The sequence below is a fragment of the Danio rerio genome, chromosome 13 (genome assembly GCF_049306965.1).
Source record: "Danio rerio strain Tuebingen ecotype United States chromosome 13, GRCz12tu, whole genome shotgun sequence".
Lineage (NCBI taxonomy): Eukaryota > Metazoa > Chordata > Actinopteri > Cypriniformes > Danionidae > Danio > Danio rerio.
In genome coordinates this window covers 23,517,776-23,541,739 of record NC_133188.1, presented here as the reverse complement: position 1 = coordinate 23,541,739, position 23,964 = coordinate 23,517,776, and the positions used below count along the sequence as shown (strand labels likewise).

Sequence of the window (23,964 nt, the reverse complement as noted above, 5' to 3'; positions counted from 1 at the left end):
TGTTCAAGGCTTTGTCAGAGCCTTTGTATAGCTGACTAATTACTGGCCATTAGCAAACACAATCCTTACCTTACATATCAAATACTTCCAATGAGCAATCAACATCTCTATGACCGCAGGGAGAGAAAACCTGGACACACACCAACAGTTCTGCTTTATTAATGCCTCCCTTTCTTTTAAACTCATCGCAATGTCTTTGTTTCTATAATTGTCTCCTCATTTACTTTCTCTGCAGTCCACTGATTGAAAACAATCACCTGAAAGACACATAGCGAGATAGAGAGACTCACACACACACTCAAGAGGACATCAGGTTCTAATCACGGCAGTGTTTTAATCAAATCCTCGACCTCTCTGCTAATCGCCGGTGACATTACAGTTCCAGATAAAGTCTGAGAGGAGAACGCTGGCCTCCCATCCTCGATTCAATGTACGTTTCCCATTAACCCTCGGGTGAGCCTTTTATTAGGATTTAATCAGGCCTATGTTGCCTGATCCTTGAGAGAAAGTATGTTAAAACAGCTCAGGCGAGGGACAGAATTAAAATAGTGACTTCAGTGCCTTTGTTCACATTTTATTGAATTGGAGTGTCTTCATTTTCTATATTGCTAAACTCTACAATTATACTTGCTTCTAGTCTTTATTTTTGAGCTTTTTTAAAGATAAAGTAATGGGATTTAAACACTGTAAAAAATCTTTTTTGATTTTTAATCAATACATTTTCCTTCAGACCTGAACCAATGTCCAGGACAGATTGAGCTATATGAAAAAGAATACATTAATACAATCATTGCCTCTAGTGTCTGTTTTAAATCAAACTGACAGAACACACAGAAAAGCATAATAAAAAGTAACGCGTCTACTATCATGTAAATTTAAAAATAATAGTAAATCTCTTTCTTTTAATAACTTGTTGTTGGCTAATGAGTAAAACAATGCATAAAGATCAGTGACTACATGCACAAATGATTCGTTAGTATTTTTTGGTTGCACAATGATTCTTTAGTATCAATATTCTCTTAATATATCATTAAATTATTCATGTTTTTACTATGTCTGATTGGATGGTTTTATCAAATATTTGAAGTATGAGCTTATAGCTAATGATGTTTTCGATATATATAACCATGCACATAATACTTATTTTTGGCATGAGTGGTACTATAAAAAAAAAACTTAAGCATTTATAGAACATTTCATCATAGATTCTTTAAACCAGGGGTTCCCAAACTTTTCAACCCACAACCCCTAAAATAACAATACCAGTTTCAAACTCGTGACACCCATATTCCTCAGAGGTGATTATACTGTAAACATACAAACAATCCTCACACAACAATAGGATTAAATAAACACAAGCACATTGACAACACACAAAAAAATAAAAAAAATAAAAAAATAAATGCAACACCTTACAACCATATAATTTTTATAATCACTTAATTTGTTTAATTTAATATTAACCTCTACTAGAGACATGGTGCTGTCTATTCTTGGTATATTTTTGGAGACCGCCAATCAGAGATCATTCTCAATGTTGTATACAGTGACCTGTATTTGTTTTTATTGTATTTGATTGCCATAAAGATGTCAAAGTTTAATCTGGTGCTATAAAATCAATCGGCTGCATCTGGCATTATTGCTGTGTTGATAATAACGTAAACATACCAATCCTATGAAAATCCTCCTACTGTGGGTTAGGGTTAAAATATGATATTTCTAACAGTTTAATGGTATTGTCAATGTCCCGCAACCCCCCAGGGGGTCCTGAGCCTCACTTTGGGAACACTGCTTTAAACTATAGATCATTGATCATGGTGATGTCAATGGCCCATAAACATTTCCTGTTTTTTGTCAAACCATTACATAACTGTAACAAGAGGCAATTCAATCAACATTAAACAGCCATCATGAAAATTATTTATCAATATCTGGACCTTTTTGGACTATCAGAAGCTATGAATAAAACAAATGTAAAACAGGACATATGTTAGGAACATCGTTATTGTTTTTATACCTCAAAATGGACTAAAAATAGTTCAAGTATTGTTCACTTAAAAGTTCTTTAAGGAAGCTAGAATGGTTCTTCTGTGGCATTACTGAGAACTCTGTTTTGGAACATTTACTTTTAGAAGTATAGCTACTTGCTTTAAAACATAAGACATGATTTACCAGAAGCTGGATCACTGCTGCACTGGCTCAAGGAAAGAACAGATGGAAAAACAAAGGTCCAAATAAAACATGAAAAACAGAACAGTAAACACCCAATAGCATTCAAGGTCATTATTCAGACTGATTCCATTGCTAATTGAAAATTAGAGCCAAAAGAGGAAGGAAATAGGAGACACTAATCAATTTGAGGCTGTATCAGAGACGGGGCGCAGCGGGGGAGGGGGTTCCTGCTCTACCTTCCACACCAGATGGCCAGTGTATGTGTGTGTCTGTGAGGTGTAGGGTGAAGGAGATTTGTAGTAGGCATGTGCGGTGCTGGTATTGAACACCAAGCTAATTATGTTATGACAGATTAAAAAAAATAAATAAAAATCTGCTAATGGTTGATTAATTAAAAAAAAAAATCATTATTTACTGCTAGTAAATCTGTGTTTTTGATTCTCTCTATAGAAATAGAATTTTTACAATTTTATATATATTAAATATTTATAATTTATATTTTTGTACAGGTTTTTTTTTTCTATAAATAAATTTGAATTGTATTTTATATTTTGGGTGGTTACGTGCAAATATTCATTCTGCAAAATGTATATGACTGTCTTTTGGTGATTTGAAGTGCTTTTATTATCCTTATTTGTAAGCAAGTTTGGATAAAAGTGTCTGCTAAAAGAATAAATGTAAATAATAGTTTAGTATAGATTGTGCGTCTGAGTGTCCCAATTTGGTCAGCAAGTAAGAAATATTGCAGGATGGGTGACAGATTCAGACAGCTGTAGTGCAACATTGCAACCTGAAGCACTATGTGGCAAACTACAGAATAGTTTTTTTTTTTTTTTTCTTCTTCTTGTCAGCCTAAGGGCATCGGATCAGAAGGACACATCGTACAGGTTTTTTCTTTCTTTTTCATGTCACTTGACAGAATGTAACTTTTTATTTATTTTTTTACTTTGAGCAACTGGGTGTGTGATGATTTGACTTGGAATATCGAACTGTTTATGAAAAGGTGAGATTGCTTTCAGCTTCTATCGCATAGAGATAAGGAGCTACTCTCAGATACAAAAAGAGAGACAGAGACTTGTCTCCGATGAAGGCCTTGAACAGGTAGATGTTGTCTGGGCAGATGGATTGTCAGTGTTGTGTACAGGTTTCTTGATCTATGTGTGTGCATGTGTGTGTGCGTGCGTTTGTGTGTTGAGTTACAGTCCAGACTGCTAACAGATGGAGTGGAGCGGTTTTGTTTTACTTTGTCATATAGAAGGTCAAAGGGTCACTGTGCATCACACACAGTCTCTGAAAGAAAGACAGGCCACCATTTAAATGTTTGCGTTTGGTGTATTTTTTTCAAAAATTTTTGAAAGATCTCTGCAACAAAATAGGCTTTTATTTTCCAAATGTTGATCTTACAAATATCACTACAAATCTTTCAGGTTGTATCGTAGCAGATGGTTCAATATTAATATATGACACCTGAACCGTTTTTAAAAGTTATAGATATTTACCATTTTAAATGTTCCATCAAGAGACCGCTTTAGCAATTTGGAAAATATTTACGAGGAAATAAATGTTTCACTGGACTAGGCTGAACTAGTGAATTTGACAGTACACTGTCAAAAAAAAAAAAAAAAAAAAAAAAAAAAAAAACTTTGAATTTAAATTTGGGACTTTGCCTTTATTTGGAACAACACCGGAACTACCAGAATCCTATAACTTCTAAAATTAACATATATCGCTCATTCTTACTGTTCTCATATTGTCAGACCATATTTTAGAACCGTCAAAATGACCGGTTATGGTTTTATATATATATATATATATATATATATATAAAATTATCAAAATGACTGCCTCGGTAGTTCCAGTGTTAAAACAACCCACTGTTTAAGAGTGTTAATGACCAAGTGTTGATTATAATAAAAGGTAACCTTTGACCTTTTATCGTTCACCAGTGGCCACCATGTCAGCTAGAGGTTGCCAACATCTTATGAGTCTCGTAGTGAAAAAAAATTACAGCAAATTGTTTAGATGAATTTTCACTTTAAGGTGTTTAACACAGCCATTTTTAGCCTTGGTCTTGGACTTAACATGACCAAATGACATGACCTTCATCCTCTAGAGACTACAGTATCCATGTAGAGAGTATAATGTCCATTTAGGCTCCACAACCACCTTAATACTATTTCCTATACACACGCACGCACGCGCACACACACGCACGCGCGCAGACACACACACACACACACACACACACACACACACACACACACACACACACACACACACACACACACACACACACACACACACACACACACACACAAAAATAATCATGCACATGTACGCTCCACCCTAATACAACCCATCTCTTGCTTTTAATTGGCTCTCATTATAAGCCAAACTGCTGCTGTGGCTAAGCAAGTCTCCAGAAATGTTATTTAATGGTGGAATGTGTTCAAAAGCCAGCAATTAGCCGCAGCTGACATGCGAGAGCAGAGCCTTGCCGGCCACTCTGATGACTCCCTTGTTCAGCCAAGATGACTGTTTGTTTAGGCTGCAGGGATCCAAAGGGACAAGCAGTGTTTCGTTTAAAATAAAAGCAGGTTCTTTATAAACAGCTTCTGTTTTTTGGCGGACCTGCAGAAATAGCGATGATTAATTCACATGCCTGTCAGTGCCGTGGGGTATTCAAATAAGACTTTTTTTTTTGCAAGGGTTTCAGAGCTCTGGATAGCATCAGACTCTTTGTTTTTCTTTATCTGTTTATTCTGCTCCTTCTCCTGTTTATTTATTTATTTTCGTATTTATATATTTATTTATTCATATTCATTCACTCACTGGCCTCCAAAGATATGTAAACTGATTGACAGCTGGAGAGTGTTTGTGATTGGCTGGTGACTCTGCAGTTCTCTACTGTAGCTCAAACAGTACATGATGGCATAGATGACAAATAAGTCTATGGAACAAGTCATTCACTGTATTCAAATGGTCAAAGAACCCAGCATAGTGCAATTTGAATGTGCACACAAAATCATTGTTACATGTATAAAAATGTATATGAATGAATTTTGTGTCCGCAGTAGACTGCATCAGATGGTTTTCCAAATCACAACAGAAGATGAAAGCTTTGAATACCACATAAAAACCCACCAAAATATGTAATACTGAGTTAAAAAAAAAAAAAAAAAAAAAAAAAAAAAAAAAACACACACAAACCAATACATTGTGATCTATGAAATGTCATGTCTTTGGAAATTATCTCTTGGCTATTGCACAGACTATGCAAAATAGTAGCATCTTAAAAAATACACAAGTCTATGTTTATTTCTATGTCATCTATGTCATTATGTTTTTTTCTATGGGAATTGCATCACCTTTAACAAAGTATTACTAATAAATAAATGGAAACACATTTTACACCAGTCCATGTTGTACTCTCAGATATAAGGTGCAAAAGCTTTCACTGGAGTGTTAACTTTTTAAAAGGAACTGATTTTACTGGATCTGATTTTACTCAAGGTATTAATAGTGTTCAATCACCAAGAAATTTTGTTTTTAAAAGAAGTCTAAAAACATCCAAACACTAATGCCTGGTTAAAACAAGTTTAAATTCAGGCCGTGAGTGAAAATCTAATACACATCTAACAATAGTCCAAAAATAGACTAGTCATCAAATAGACAGATTAGACAGGCTTCACATTTGATTCATTGCTGTCTATTAGTTGACTAGTCTTTGTTTAGACTATAGGCTTAGGAATCTATTAGATGTTCACTGGCAGCCTAAATTTATTCTCATTTTAGCCAAGATGTCAGAGTTCTATTGGATGTCCAAAAAAAAAGCTTGCTTAGATAGTACCAAAATAAACAAATGATTACCCGATTTAAAGTGATAAGTGGCAATCAAAGTGAGCTTGGCAATCATGACTTAACACTCAGCAACCTTCCAAATGCGGGTGTATTTCAGCAGTGGCATGTCACTTTCATTATCCACTTTCACAGTTGGAATTTTATATATAGCTGTGTAATGGATCACAAATGGTTTGCGCAAAGCATGCACACAGAGATCCATGTATTTTATTTCTACTGTATAATATATACTAATATGTATTTGTACATTTGTAAAAATGTAAATGCTGAGCGACTATTAAATTTGAAAACAGACACAATGCCTAGTGATTAAAAAAACTCATATTGTTTCTTACACTACGTATCTTTATCTTTTTTGCAGGTGAGCCAGCGCTTGCAAAGGAGAACAACTGTCTGAATGCAGCAAAGGCCTGCAACCTGAATGACACCTGTAAGAAATACCGCTCTGCGTACATCAGCCCATGCACGAGCAGAGTCTCAACAGCTGAAGTCTGCAACAAGCGGAAGTGCCACAAAGCCCTGCGGCAGTTCTTTGACAAGGTGCCACCCAAACACAGCTATGGCATGCTGTACTGCTCCTGTCCTCTAGGGGACCAATCAGCCTGTTCTGAGCGCAGGCGCCAAACCATCGTGCCAGCTTGTTCATATGAGGACAAGGAGAGACCCAACTGCTTGACACTGCAAGCGTCATGCAAGACCAACTACATCTGCAGGTTTGAATGCCTCCTTTGTTATTCTTTTCAGCATTTTCATATTCAATGGAATTTACATTTACTGTGTGTGTATTGTGCCTTTCACTGTACATATACTTTAAGTATACATTTACATAAATGCATGTTTCCGCGTTGCATTTAAAATGCTCCTGACAGAAAATGTAAAGTTTTTTAATGTTACTCACTAACAGTACTCTAGCAGAATTCATATTACAGAAATTACTTGGGATTGTTATATTTAGGGTACGTTAGCTCGAATAAACTAGTGAATAGTTACGTTTAACATAAGACTCAATTTATTAAAACTGGCTAACTACATAATTTATTATGAACTACCAGTGGGAAATACTGTATCAACTGTAATTTAATGAAACGCTGACAACGGAGGTGCGGATCCAAAAGCAGGTTTATTAACAAGGGTCAGGCAAGCAATGGTCAACCGAGGGGCAATCAGATGTATAGAGGCAAGTCCAGAGTTGTGGTCATACAACAGGTGGATGGTCAAAAGGCAGTCAGCAGACAGGAATAAACAAAACAAAGCAGGGGTCAAACACGGCAAGAGAAAGCAAAGGAAACAGGTTGTAATGTTCACTGACAGTTAAACAAGACTCAGCCAAGATTTGCGTCTGTGTGCACTATTTAAAGTCCTCGCAATCAGTACTTGACAATACTCTGGCTTTGCTATCAGCAGAATCCACGCGTGAGCGGTTCATGACTAAATCTTGTAGTGCATTTACCCACGAATTTGTAATTCTTTAGCAAACTGCGTGTTTGAGCGATCTACATGGATTAGATCGCTGGTGATTGTGACATCAACATTTATTAATCTTAGTATTAATTTCATTTTAATAATGATTTAATAGTCGTTTAAAAGTATCTGTTAATGTTATTAAGTAAACATTAGCTAGCAGCTGCATTTTAAACATTGAAAATGTTTATGTGAATGCATCATCTGTTGTTAACTAATGTTATAAGATAATATAATAGAAAAAAAATCAGCTATGATTCAAACTCAAATCACACTTAAATTTCCCTTGTGTACAATAAAATGATAACAAAATATAATTTTGACTGTTGACAACAGCTTTTTACATTAATTAAAAAATATGTATGCATCAAAACAAGATATTATACAAAATGAGAGAGTAAGGTGTAAATTATTTTTGCACAGCAGCATAATTATAAACAAAACTACTACTTCTATTAATACTGCCAACATAGGCTCATTCTGAAAATTTAACCCTATATACATTTCTGGAGATCGTGAATTATGTAGCCATAAGTATGTATGGCTGCATTTTATCTTCAAAATAAAGGCTACGAGGCGGTATGACGCCATTCCTTTTCATGCTTACCAGCTGACTGCTTACCTTCGTATGGATTGGTCAATATGTGCTTTTGAAAACACTATTGGTTGAGTTTAGGGGAGGGAGCATTCAGTCAGTCAGTCGACAACGGCCTCTGGTGGATTTACATGAGAACAGCAAACGTGAATGGCACTTGCAAAAGAAATTAGTGATCTCAAAAAGCACACACAGCAGTCTCTGAATGATTCACGAAAACAGACACTGCAAAAAATAAAAAAATAATAAATAAAAAAAAAACTCCTGGGAGCTTTTTCCCTAGCTGCTTTTTGTTAGTTAGTAAGGCAGCAATTGGGTTTAGATAGAGGTAGGATTAGCGATGTAAAAGGAGATCATACTTTATAAGTGCTAATAAACAGTTAACATCTTAATAATGAGGTAATAAGCCAGTAGTTAATGATGTGATTTTACTAAAGTGTTAGCAATATTACTAATCATACTCGTGTAACTTTGTTTTCATATACACCACTTCTTGAATTTGTATAAGAATATAAACATTAGGAAAAAAGCAAACATCTGTGGTCTCAAACTAGAAATCCTTAAATGTATTAGTAAAACGAGTATAAGGACAGTTCACAGTTGAAAATGGCTGACTCACTACTTTGCGCACACACAATTACAAAGAAATAGATCCACACTTCACTACAACACTTTTCTTGTATGCATTAACATCTGCCAGTGCAAAATGAGCTTTTTAGAGGTGCTAAGAAGTGTTTCACTGAATTTGAGAGGCAAGATCACAACATGCCATTTGTAATAGCACATATTCACCAATAGGGACAGACATGGCCACAGGCATCTAAACCGCATCTACTGGGAAATAAAGTGTTTATTAAGGTAAGGCAGGAGAGCACATCGTAAGGACAATCGAGGTGATTATTGAGGTCTAGCAATAAAAGCTGCAGCCCCAAATCTGGTTTGTGCAGGGAGGAGACAACTTCAGAGTCCACTAAGTGGCTTGTTAAGGATTCATTAGCACAACGTAGATGTAGTTTTGCCAAGTAAATGTCTTTCGGCACAGAGAGAGCGACAGCTAATGACCCTGCTCAATCAGAAGAGCTGCCGCTCGGCATTCTGGGGGCACACCGAGACACTCATACAAATAAATGGAATGTATTTGTATTGCGCTCCGGGTCTGTAATGTTTACTTTCTTCATTCTGGTGGATGTTTCCCCCATTCATGGACTGTCTTTGCTTTAGAGATATCAATTTCCACAAATTACCATGGCTGATTGTTGGTGAATGTAAACTGATCTTTGTTTTTGTTTTGATTTTTAAATATTTTTTTCTGGGTTTTCAACTTTAATGGATAGGAAAGTGTAGAGTATCGACAGGAAAGCATGGGGAGCAGAGAGAGGGGATGGATCGGCATAGGACGGCAGGTCAGGAATCAAACTGGGGTCGCTGTGAGCACCGGAGTGCATGTGTTGAGGCACTAATCACTACTAAAATGATCTTTGTTAATTGGTAGGGATGCTCGATATATCTGCGGCCAATAAATGCTATTTTTAAAATTATCGTTATCGATCCGATGTCTAAATTAGGCCGATATCTTTAAGCCGATAAATTACATAATTTTACAGACCTGCCTGCCGCGCTCGCGTGGGCGGAACATGTTCAGACTTGTCCAGGGGACTATAATGGAGCTCTCCTCACACTGTTTATTCTTTCAAAGTCTGTCCTTTCTTCATGTGGTATTGCTGTGCGTTAATAACTCAGTAAGTAACCATGTTCCTCATCATTGTAGATGTGTTTGATTGAGTGTCATTGTGTATTTTGCTTTAAATCGCCTCAGGAAAAAATATTACATGTGTAAACCTTTCCTGCTCTGTCTCTTTGTTGTGTTAGAGATAGCAGGGGAGATTCACTTATTACTCCAGGGCTGAATAATATTAGTTTCATGGTGAACTTCCATCTCTTTTCGTTGCAGCTAGTCAATGATAGAGCGCACATGTAACTTGGTCCAAAATATTAATTACTTTCCGTGTGGTACAACAAAGTCACCAAAGAGGTCACTGAAAATAGTCTCAGTGCAAAAATAAAAAACATAAATAAATAAAAAAAACGCTCCTCTTTTCTCTCTCCTTCTCCGCTTCACACACACTCCAAACTGCAGCCCAGTCCCTTAAAGGACCCGCACATTTTACAACACGTGTAAACATAACGGTTGTTGTCAGCACCTACATGTGTTCAAAAGAACCTAAAACGTCAAAGGATGAATCTGTGCCGCATTTTCTAAATGTACTTAAACGAACTATCTGTATTTTGCTGTTCGCTTGTACGGTGGCTCTAAACTGTCAAAACACCTCTAAAAAAGGCTTTTTTGGACATGACATATTTGTACTTGTGTAAATCACAGTAACATCTTTTATTCAAGACCATTTGAGCTGGTTTCAGTCCTTAGCTGTTTAATTTTCATTTTATTTATATTGTTTATTATTTATTATGTTTAACTTGCTTGTTAATTAAATCCCATTTTGTTATTTAACCTATTATTTTTATTCAACAGTCAAGTTACATGTTAATTTGCTATGAAGAAAAGGAAATAATTTTTTTGCATTCTGATTAAGTAAAATCGTGAATATAGGTCTATAAATCACCTTGCAATTTTGATGTTATAGATTTTTTGCTTTGTGTATAGACTATTCAGTTCATAAGAGCAGTTCAATCTTTTATGAAGTTTGCTGTTTAAAAATATAACATTTTGAAATAATTATAATTATTGCCCTATACATATCGGCTATCAGCCTCCAAGTCTAAAGAATTATCGGTTATCGGTATCAGCCAAAATATCCATATCGGTGCATCCCTATTAAGTAGTTTGATGTTAAATTTAACACATTTTAAATTTCAAAAAGTTACCTTGAAACTAAAAGATTTTTTTAGAGGTTAGTTTTGGTATGTTAGTTTTAAAGCACACTAGTTTATAGATAGCCTTATGACTGACAAAATTTGCATTAAGAATATATAAACGATATAAGTTTGCAGTTTGTTACTTCCACCTAATTGGGTCAATGATTCACTCTACGTCTCATATTAAATTTTTCATCAAATCTTCTGACCGATCAAATTCATTCTTATCTGCTTTTTACTTAATGCTCTTGATTTCAACCACTCTCATTGGCAAGCTGTTTATGCACATTTTGCACATGCGCATAAAAATTTTTGTTGGAAACACCAAGATGCCCATGAATTTTGAAAATGCATACAAAAAACAACTGGTGCATAACAATGGGATAAACTTTGTTTAAGAAAAATGTTTAAACTACTTTTACTGATCAAATTCCAGTATGCACAATAAAAAAAGTAATGTGCTTGTGTTACAAGATATTAAGTAACAATAGAAAAATGGGTCCCTATTTTGATGGTCCGTTTGTTGAATTGAAGTTACAATGCACATGCCTAATTCTCCATAGATTAGATTAGATTATAGTCAGTTAAATAGAGCACGATCAACAGATACAGTATTAAGCGGACAGTCTACTAATACTCAAATGGACCATCAAAAAAAAAAAAAAAAAAAAGTGTTACCAAAAATCTGTGTGAATGGACAAACCAGCAGGCTGACCACATTGTAAAACATCTGAAACGTTGTTTTGGTCATTCTAAAACATCAATCATTTCAGTATTAGTGTTATTATTTTATGAATTACCCGCAGTACTGTCAAGAGCATCTGTGCTTTCAGTCTCATGCCTTTAAACGCCACCACCCATTCATTGTGTCAGCATTGTCTTCTGAGGCCCAAATAATTATTTAAGATTCACGCAGCTTCTCCTACCGAAGCAAATTCTGATTTACTTTTAATATTCAACAGCAATTTATCAGGAAGTGACAATGTTGTTCTCTTTTACTTGTTGGACAGAAATGCTGCTTCATTTGCCCATCTTTTATGTAATATTCCAGTTTTGCGTATAAATTTCATTCGCATTTTTGGATGGAAACATAGCTAATGATGAAACGCTGTTTGATGCTTTTATTTTTATTTTTTAAGAGAGGAGCTCTATGTCCCACCCTGTCTTTGTGTTTCAGTTGAAATTACATCAAGCACTGGATCAAAAATCCACTTTTAAAGTGCTGTTGTTGGTTGGCTGTAGCCAAGACATTTAACTTTTAAAATGAAAATAGAGATTTTTTTTTTTATCAAAATACAATCACATGAAATTTACGTTCTCCCTGCTTGGACATATAGAAGTAGGAGGTCTATATTTGAAAATAATTGAACTGCAATAGAATTCTGACTGTGTCGTTTCCCCATCAAATACTATGTCAAAGTATAAACTCTAATTTAAACAAGATTATATCAAAGAAGGCATGCTGTTTGTGTCTTATAAATGCATCTATTCAAATTCTTTTTCTAAAAAAAATAATAATAAAAATAAAAAATTGCTTGCTCTTTGAATATCATTTGCATATTGTCAGCGGCATGACAGTATGTGCAAACGACACTCAAAACACATTCTCATCCAAATGAAAGTGTTATTACTGTAAATAAAACTCCTTAAAGAACTTAAAAAAAAAAAAAAAAAAAAAAAAAACACTTGTGTGTCCATAAGACCAAATAATTTTCATTGCTGTGTGTTATTTTCCCCCCAATTTTGCTTTGTGCATATTGAAAAAAATCTATGCATGCTAATGAGAGACATGCTAAATCTACCATCGATAATGTGTAGATTAAAGGGTTATAGATCATATAGTCTATAGATCACTGGTTAATCGTTGGCATGTGTCATTTTGAAGCTAGATGTAGCCCATGTACTTGTCCAGAAAATACACACTGCTGTCTTATTAGGCGCAGCACATTGATTCTCACAATCTTTAACACCTTGACAGTCTGGCGCTGAGAGTCTCCTAACACTTTTAACAGCCAAGAACTACGGTGCAGTGTGCTTTTAAAACATGCATTTGTCAACATATGTTTTCTTTCATTTGTAATGAACCATATTTGATTATAATGTGGTGTTGTTAGTCCTGATTGTACTCTAATACATGCAAGGAAAAGGTGAGAAATATGTCTCCGATGTGTTTGTGGTGTTTTAGGTCTCGTCTGGCGGATTTCTTCACTAACTGTCAGCCTGAGCCCCTCTCTCTGTCAGGTTGTTTGAAGGAGAATTACGCTGACTGCCTGCTGTCATACTCTGGGCTCATCGGTGAGTCTGTCCTTTAAAAAAAAAAAAAAATGTATCATAACTTTTGTTTTGGGGAATACTTATTTAAAGATTACTAAATGTTTAGCCGAGTTTAGGGATATAGCTTTTGGACAACAATGCATTTTTGAGGCTTTTAGGTGAGAACGTACAGTAGTTGTTTAGATTGACTAGATGGTGACAGAGACCGCATAATACATTTTTAGGGAAGGAAAAATTGTTGAACTGTTTAAATCAATTTAAAACTAGTAAGAGTCACTCAAAGTTGAACTATTTTTTGTATGTTGTAGTGCTGTATTTATACCATAGTAATCTGGTAGTGTTTGCTTTGCTTTCGTTTTTTTTGGGGTTAATTATGGTGATCTCCCGATTGCAACAGAAATACTGGAAAATCTCTGTAGACTGATGGCATTTTTTGCCGTTCAGGCTTATAATTTTAAAATGTCAGCACAATCATCTGTTTTGTCATCACTTTAGACATTATGCTAGAGAATCATTCAACTACTAGCTCTAAAGTGACATTGGTGAATAAACAATATTTTCTGCTGTTCTGACCAGTTGCGGATGTGAGGAAATTAAAGTAGTTCCATTTACAAAACGATTTTGAAACGGTGTTTGATTTTCTTTTTATACAGGTGATTAGAACTGTTGTATAAACGCAATATCACATGAGAAGCAATGCGATATGGCTGTACATCACCACTGGCGGGACACTAAGGCACTTGTTCTACGACTTTGTCCCAATGCACATCTCCCACCAGTGCCAATATATAGCCATATCACACTGTTAATCGTGTGATACTGCTTATATATACACGTGTATGAAATGGTATAATCATTTACGTTTTGTGAACTATTATAAATTAAAGTTTTGTTGAAATGGCCTGAACATGTTAAAAAAAAAAAAAAATGTCAAACACACAAAATGAAGGCATTCCACCAATGAACAACTGAACAAACAACAAACAAAATGTAGTAGCTTTATGTAATTTTGTGACAAACAACATTAACATGAAATCAAGCTTCTGCTCAGTATTCTCAGTACTATGCAGCACACACTTTACATTTAAGTAATGCATCACTTTAATTGTAGTAATAAATTGTCATTAATTAACTGCCTATAAACACGTAGGTCTGTTTCAGCCTTTTAAAAATTAACTAGCACAAAATCGCAGGCTTTAGAGTTTTCAAAATCATGATAATTAATCATAATTTTAATGAAAATGACAATTAAAAACAGTAATACTAACCATCAGATAATTTATCATATTTTACCCTGAAACAAGGAATCTTGACAAGTGACAACATTAAACCCAAATTTATTTATACCCCTGGAGCATGAAAAGTACAGTGCCTAAACTCGCACTAGTATACTGTACACAATTCTCTGAGATATATATAGTGAACGCCTCAGTGAAAACATGTTTGTTCTCTAGTTCTTTGTGCTGGATGTCGTGTGCAGCAGCTGGACACGAGGGAAAACAGCAGTGCAGCTATTAATCTGTGATTAACTCCTGTTGTTCTCTGAGCAGTGGGAGACTGTGTTTCTCTGTGGGCTCATGCGCACTGTCACATCCTCACAGTACACTTTTATGAACCACACTGCACCAAAATGTAGATTTTAAAGAAAGCTCAAAGTCAACAAGATAACAGCTAATCTAAGATGATAAAGGTTTATGGGTTAGACAGTAGAAATTAGGCTTATATGTATATATTTAGATGCATTCAAAACTAATACTTCTTAGAAAATCAGTGTTCATAAAAAATAGACTAGGAATGTGTTATTTGGTTTTCAGGTACTGTGATGACTCCAAATTACCTGCGTTCACCCAAGATCAGCGTGTCTCCATTCTGTGACTGCAGCAGCAGCGGCAACAGCAAAGAGGAATGCGACAGATTCACTGAGTTCTTCACTGACAACGCCTGCCTGCGTGAGTTACTGCCCTCACTCACATTAAACGCTGACTCACAACCGCTCATTTACATGTGCAGTCTCCACAAAGATTATAGCTAGACATACAGCTACAGTTTGCAATTGTATGCTGTTTTTCACTGAGAAATACTAGGAGAACGTGAAATCACAACAACTTTAGGCTCAACTGTAATTAGTTACAAATAGGGATGTTCAGATCAGTTCAGTCCGAGTGATTTGATTATCTACCAATACCAAAACCTGATCCGATATCGAGTTTATAATACATGGGCTTATAATGCATAATACAAACGTTTAGAATACATCGGGTCTATAATACATAGGCTTAGTAAAGACAAGGGAGCAGACGAACACCATGTACGTCTGTGGTGAACGAAACATTGAATTCTTCTTATAATAGGTCAAGTAGTTTGTCAAAAATCTTCTTATAAAGAGCTGACAGAGCTTTAAGTGGCAAAATGGCATTTCAAATTGAGGTTCTCTGTTTGTTTTTGAGGTTTCTTATCAGGTTTGTTGTATTAAATGCAGCCTTTTCCTTTTTACCTCTTGCAATGCCAAGTTTACATCTCTCACATTGTTGGCAATGGCAATGTTGTCGTCATCAACTTTAAAATACCTCTGGTCCGCAGACATACTCGCACTCCACTTTAAGCTGTCTTCATGTTCTACTTTGCCGGCATTTAACTAATAGCAATATAATGTAATGTGTGTATTTAAGTAGCGCATGTATTGTGTATGGCCATACACTATAGCGCTTCACAATCATAAGGGGGGTCTCAACACCACCACCAGTGTGCAGCATCCACTTAGATGATGCGACGGCAGTCACAGGGCAATGGCGCCAGTGCGCTCACCACACACTAGCTATTGATGGAGTGGAGAGACCAATCCAATCAACACCATGCTGAATTGGTTGTAAGGCCATAATCTTAGGAGCAGATGAAGTGACTTTGCCAGGACACTGCCAGGACACTCACATGGGATTTTTAATGACCACAGAGAGTCAGGACCTCAGTTAAACATCTTATCCAAAAGACGGTTTCTGCAATAGCATCTCTACAACAAAATTATATCATGCAATATGCGTTGCTGTTTCTGTGGGAAGTTAAGAAAGATATCTAACTTTGTGCCTTTGATTGGAAGTACGATTCCAATCAAAGTCAACGTCAAAGTCAGCTTTGTCAATTTAGCCACTTGTACAGGACATATAGAGAATGGAAATTATGCTACTCTCAGACCAGGTGCCTATAACATATACTATTATAAGTATAGATTTAAGAAAAAGAAGAAGCAGAGTCTGAAAGAGTAATCGGGCCCTATTTCTGATTACGTGATGAGATCTGCACATCCCTAGTTCTAAACAAATGCAAAACATCACAAAAGGAAAGTTTCCTACACATCAGCTTTTGGGAAAGGATCATTTGATTGTTTCACAAAAAAAAAAAAAAAAAAAAATGCATTTGATCACTGCTCCAACTCAACTTTAACTCAATTGATGGCCCTCTGAATATTTTCTTCTGAATAACTGTGCATGTTATGCAACAAAATAAAGAACTGAGCTTCTGCTTTTTAACAAATACAACAGACTATCTTCACGTGTTCAAGTTGTCACAGCTTGAATGCAGAGAGGTGTGATTGGTACTGGTTTTTTTTATGAATTTAGGTCACAATTCATGCTAATAACTTATCTATAATCAAGTTATAAAGTATGATTTTATTCTGCATTCCTAATACTATCCACAACCAAAAACTAACGTGTACCTTTCTGGATAGTAATAAACTGTTAATAAGTAGTTTATTATTCTAGTGTTAGTTAACGGTTTGTTATAACTGTGTGACCTAAACTAAACTGTTACCAATATATCTTACTTGGTGTTCCAAGCATTAAGTTTAGAACAAGATTAGCATGAGTAAATTATGACAAACTTTTATTTTCAGCTACTTTATCATAGTTTTTAATTTGTCAGTGTGGGCATTTCTGGTAAAATATCTGCTGTCAAGATCGTCACTGTCACTGCATACTTGCTGTATCTGCCTCAGGTAAACATTAATGATCTACACTGCCTGATCCTGAAAAAAAGGCCAAGCTATATACTGATATAGAAATAGAGAAATCAGTCTTGAAAACAGGTTCAATAGCTACCGTTTAAATGTTATTTGAACTGGTGCATAAATTAATTCATTCATTCTCCTTTAGCTTAGTCCTTTTATCAGGGGTTGCCACAGCAGAATGAACCACCAACTTATCCAGCAAATGTTTTACATAGCAGATGCTATTCCAGCTGCAACCCAGCACTGGAAAAACACCCAACACTCTCGCATTCACACACATACACTAAAGAGGAAACCCACTCTAACAAAAGCAAAACATGCAAACTTTACACAGAAACGCCAACTGGCCCAGCAGGGGCTCGAACCAGCAACCTTCTTGTTGTCATTTTATTACAAGTTTTGGCTTAAATTGTTAGATAAATAAAATAATATATATATATATATATATATATATATATATATATATATATATATATATATATATATATATATATATATATATATATATATAACACATATATATATAAACATTTAAATAAATGTAATCTTGAGTCATTTTTATGTAACTAAATTTGTTGCTTTGATACTTTAAGAAAAGTTAAAATGTTATTTTTCTGGTTATATGTGGTTTTCTTTTTTAGTACATATAGTAAACGTATCTTTACTCAAAACTGACTATAATACATCACATATACAGTTGCCCTCTTGTGAAATATTTATTCTTTTTCACATATTTCTCAAGTGATATTAAATGGCGCAAAGACATTTTCTCAGTATTTCCGATAATTTTTTCCTCTACACTGTCAAAAACAAAGGTATGGTAGTACAAGGAAAAGTTTTGAACCTTCATAAAAGTTGCACATTATATGGTACAGAAAAGACTTTTTATAATACTGTTGTGTACCTTTTATGGTACAATTGAAATGATGGTACACAATTGTTCTCAATTGTTCTTGGACAAAATCTATATTATAAGATCAATAAAAATAAATATTACTGGAAAGTCAAAGTGACTTTATGAATAATTGCCATATTAAAACATAAATCATAGTTTAAAAGCATGTTTAATGAAATTCCTCAACATTATTAAGTTCTATAATACAAAACAACTGGTAAAACAAAGCCATAGATATTGTAAACTAAACATTGAAGGCATTTTTAATAAACATTTGGACAGCTTTATCTGACAAATTAATTTTCATTATTGATATCTGCACCTTTTGGCGTTTGCTTTGCACGACGCATGCGAGTCCTGCATATGCAAAATGTTCATGCAGACATTCTAGTATTGTAAAGCTAATCAAACATTGTGCATATCTAGTTACAATACTTCTGCATAATTGTATTTCTATTTTAAAATTAATTAAATTAACTAAAGTGATTACAAAAGGTATTGTGTAAACATTGGAGAATTTGTATATATATATATATATATATATATATATATATATATTGTACATGTGAGAATGTATCTGTAACAGATTTATGAAGTGTTGTAAAATGTTATAAATAGATTTTTAATTTATGTTAAAGTATTTTTTATTGCAAAAGGTGCATTTACTCAAAAACTTTTTTTAAAACATTGTTTAAAAATGTATTTCATGTTTTATATTTACTGGAAGTTGACTCTTGAAGGAACAAATTTGACACTGTTAAGGTACAAAGTGTCTTGTCACTGTAGTGGTATCTTCATGGATCAGACTTGAACCTTTGATGAAGGTACATGAGTGTATCTGCAGGTTTTAAAAAAACAATGGTATATCTTGGTTTCGCATGGTACAAATCATGTCCCCCCCCAAAAAAATAAAATAAAATAAAAGGTGCAAACAGCAATGGTACAACTTTGTTTATTTGTCTTAAGGTACAACTATGTTCCACAAAAACTGCCTGAGTGACAACGGTTTGTACCTTCTTTGGTACAACATTGTACAAAGTTTTATTTATTTTATTTCGGCTAGAATAAAAGCAGTTTAAAAAAAAAAAGAAACAAAAAACACATTTATAGATAAATATAATTAGCCCCTTTAAGCAGCATTTTGTTCGATTGTCTACAGAATAAACCACGGTTATACAATGATTTGCCTAATTATCCTAACTTGCCTAATTAACCTAGTTAAGTCTTTAAATTGTACTTTTAGCTAAATTAATATTTACTGTCATTATGGCAAAGATAAAATAAACCAGTTATTAGAAAAATGGACAAACTAATATGTTTAAAAATTTGTTAAAAAATATATATTAAACAGAATTTGGGGGAAAATATATTGGGGGGGGGGCTAATAATTCAGGGGGCTAATAATTCTGACTTCAACTGTACATTCATATGGTCAATTAACGCAATTAAATGTCAGTGCTGTCCCTTCACAGCAAGAAGGTCACTGGTTTAAACCTCTTCTGGGTCAGGTGGCGTTTGTGTGTGCAGTTTGCATGTTCTCCCTGTATTAATAAAGGGACAAAGCCGAAAAGTAAATGAATGAATGAATGTTAATTGCGTCATACATGACTTTTATACATGAAGTATAATTATGTATAAATTAAAAAAAAAAAAAAAAAAAATATATATATATATATATATATATATATATATATATATATATATATATATATATATATATATATATATATATATATATATATATATATGACAGCCTCTTTAAGAGAGTAATAAAAAGAGCTTGCTTAATTTCTAACAATTAAATAAAAATACAGATAAAGTTGTGAGCAATCCTTCAAACAAATGTTCCTCATGTGCTGTTTGTCTTTTCGGTCTTGTTTTCTCCCCATTTAAAGCTATTCCTCCATCCTCCATCCATCTCCCTCCTAACCGTCCATTTGTCTCATTCTTCCTCTGATTTGCTTTGCTCTGTCCATCTCTTCAGACGCCAGCAAGCTGTTTTCCGAGGCTTTTAGCTGTCCACCTGTCAGCCTGTTTTTACCTCTGCCACTGAAATGCCTCTTACATCTTCCTATTATGTGCACTTCTATCTCTTAGCCTTTCCCCTGCACATCTCTCGCTACACCTCCTTGACTGCAGCAAGTGTTTCCTTTTGTTCCCATAAAAATCATAGTATGGTGTGAAAACAGACAAAGCGATCACAGCAAAGAGCTAGCTTTTATTGAGGGTTTGTGTGAGTTTGCTGTGAAAAAAAAAAAAAAAAGAAAACTGTACTGAAAGATCTATGCAGGGGTCAGTTTGGAAGGCAGGGTCAGGGTGATAGATGCCACTGCTCAAACCGCACTACACACCACACTTGAAGTTTCTAGTGCAGGACTTTGTGGGAATAGATTGATATGGTAATTTAAAGAAGTTAACAGACAAAGACTGACCTCTCAACTACAGCCTGGTAGCATGTGTAACAGCTCAGTTCACTGTTTGGCAACAATTTTAGGGGGAAAAAAAATACCAATTGTGAGGAAAAAAAAAAAAAAAAAGTTTGATGTGCTTGTTTGTGGAGCTCCAAGTTTGTAAAACCTCCAGAACTTAGAAAATTGCTCTAGTATGCAAAACTGCCTTTTATAAGGGGTTTAAAAACACAGCTGTGTGGCAAGTGTGTGAATAGAACCAGCCTCTAATGGTAACAATTAATTGATTTACTTTTTTTATAATTACACTTCATAAATACAGAACAGAAACACTTCGATTGACATTCTCCTTTGTCCACGTCAGAGTTCTGCATATTAGTGACAATCTCTACCTCATTAACATAAACAGCACAAAGTGAGAAGCAGCTGTCCACCATTAGTAGTTTTCACACCCTTCCTGCCAATTATCAGCTACTATGAGGCAAGATAAATATTGAGTTTAAGGATGCAAAATGAACACCGTACTTTTTATAGACGCTTTCTGAGCAACGTCTTTTGACATTATCAGTTCTCCACACACTCACACACACACTTTTTACATCTTGTAAATAGGCATAATGCGTCCCCTTTAAAAATAAAATTACTAAAATGTAAATAGGCTCAAGAAAAGTTTAAAACATTAAAATAAAAGGAAATAATATATAATGTAATTAATTTATTAATAAAAGCATTATCAGGTACTCAAACTAATTATAAACTGTAGGTGTTGTATGATTTAATATTAACTCAGAGTCATTATTTTATTTGACTTCTTTTAATTGGTTTTCTTTTAAAAATGTAATTTGTCGAATGGCCAGAGACATTTAAAATAATATACTTCATGAATTAAAGCAATTAAACCTTTATTTAAATGTAATATTAAGAAGTACATTAAAAAAAAAAAAAAAAGTTTGTTTAATTTTATTTAGGACTGCACAGTATGGCCCTTACTAAAACAAAACATTTTATTATTGTTGTTCAGCACGTATATTGTAACAAGGATGCTGGACAACAGGATTGAGGATCCACGTACAGTTATTTATTAAGAACAGTAGTCAGACAGGCAGTGGTCAACACAGGAGCAAAGCAACACAGTAGGTAGCGCTCATTGTAATAGGCTAAACTGTCTGTAGTGTATGATTGTGCATGAGTGTGTATGGATGTTTCCCAGAGATGGGTTGCAGCTGGAAGGGTATGCGCTGCAATAAACTTGCTGAATAAGTTGGCGGTTCATTACAATATGGTACTAAGAGACTAATAAAGGGACTAAGCCAAAAAGAAAATTTAATGACAATATTAGGTTTTATTAATTTTTTTTAGGATTATCCCAATCCTAAGTCTACCCCTTAGCCCTTCCTTTTACACCTCGTTTTGCGCATTCCCGTGAGAGGGTGTCCCAATTATCTTTAGCTTGAAAGCATAGGGCTAAGGGGAAGGGGTATACACCCATTCAAAATGACATTTTTTTCATGACCACACTCAAAACCAATGAGTATTAAAATTACCCAGAATACACCAGCCACAACGGCAGCATAACTGCACCCGGAGGTAGAGAGATTCATGAGCATCATTACGTATTTTTACAACAAACAAACGCATATGTATTGTAGTCATGCTTAAATAAAAAAAAAATAATAAAAAAAATAATAATAATACTTCTATAAATCTATAATATTCAATATATATAATTAATAATAAATCCTGTCTCACAACATCATTGCGGGATATGCCCACCATAATAAGAGATTCCCCCCTCCCCCTTAAAAACCCCAAAATTACTAAATATGTTAACTTGGAGCCGTTTCATTGTAATAAACAGTTAAATGGTCAGTAATATGTTTTATTATTATTATTAACAAAAGAAAAATAAATATATACATTAGCAGCAAATACATTAGCAAACAATTCAGCTTATTGAAATTAATGGCTATTAAAATGAAATCAAGAATCAAGCTATCAATCTCATTAGCCGTTTTTCCACTGTATAACTTACACATTCTGATTAAAGAGCAATGAATGAATCTCATTTATTAGGATTTTTTTATCACTTTAAAAATGCACACATCTAACTTCATAATGAAAGCATTCGAATGCTTTCCTAACTTATACTAATTTAAGACGAAATTAGTTGTGTTTGGGGAAAAAAAATTACCAAGATCGACATGTATTATTATATGTATTGTTATTAAATATGTGTGTATATCTGTTTAAACACGCACCCAAAAGCCAGACTCTCTCCGCTTCAAATCGCGTGTATAGAGTTTGTTTGGGAAACAGCGTCTGTTTATCACTATGGAGCTCGTCAGCTGACAGTCATGCACCATTATATGATTGTTTTAAGGATTGTATAGGATGGGCGATGGCACCTGTAATCAAAAGGTGATGGAATCGCTCCGTTTTAAATATTTGTTTATAAGTGTTTTCATTCCTAAAGCGAGAGCTTATAAGACTCACTTTTTAGAGCAAGGGGCGACCCCTGGTGGTTTGGCGGTATGGGTTGCATATAGGGAGGCTCAGCTGTTCAGAGAAAGACTGAAAATGTGGAAGAAATACGTGAAAATACCTTAACAGGATGATAGCGGGATAGAACAGTAAAATACGGGAGAATCCCGAGAAAAATGGGAGGGTTGACAGGTATGCAACATTGACACTTGACGACACTCTAATACCCTGTCTGAAAAGTCTAGTGGCTGTAAATTAGCCTTTTACAATGTCTGCTATAATGTTAATGTTGTTTTTTTGTATGTTTACATATGAATATGACCATGGTGTAAATACACAGTACAGTTACGATCTTATTGCCACATTAGATTGCTCATTATGATAACATGATATTTGCCTTCAATGATTTCCTGAAGATAAATACCAAAAAATAACACAACTGTAATAACAACAGCCATCGCGATCGTCTGATCTCATATTAAGCAAGTGATCACGATGACATATGATGACGTGTGCAGGTGCTCTAGGGGTGTCCCAATTCTTATAGGTAAATTTTGAAGCCCTTCCCATTCACACTCGGTTTAAAGGGCCAAGGGAAAAGGGTAGAGGTACAAAAATAGAATTGGGATTGGACCCTACTGTACATCTGTGCAGTTTTTGCTACCTACTCTATTTGAATTACAGAAGGAAAAAAACCTGCTTGTGGCTGCGAGTAAATGTTTGCATTTAGTCACTGTGAATAGTGGAGGGAAAGTTAAGCAAGTACAAATCAAGTGAATACAAAACATGAAAATTTATCAAAAATAGATGTAAAAATGCTAATAAAATGCAATAATGATAAACGTAAAAAACAAATGAGTTTTCAAAATCTCTGTAAACCACTGAGTTTGAAACAATCATTTTCCATATTAAGATCTTCAAAATCAAACCATCTGACATC

The 23,964-nt window shown here is 34.6% G+C and overlaps 1 protein-coding gene across 4 annotated transcripts in view; it reads left to right on the top strand.

Annotated features, from left to right (window-relative positions):
- Positions 1-23,964, top strand: part of gfra1a (gdnf family receptor alpha 1a) — a 293,308-nt gene that overhangs the window by 109,240 nt on the left and 160,104 nt on the right. For 2 of the 4 annotated variants that reach the window (XR_012388705.1, XR_012388704.1), the window contains 3 exons: positions 6,395-6,746; positions 13,149-13,258; positions 15,052-16,429. Coding sequence is in view for 2 of the 4 variants with exons in the window: in XM_073919997.1 (XP_073776098.1) it covers positions 6,395-6,746; positions 13,149-13,258; positions 15,052-15,186 (597 nt within the window). In the remaining 2 variants the exon portion in view is untranslated. 4 annotated transcript variants of the gene reach the window in all.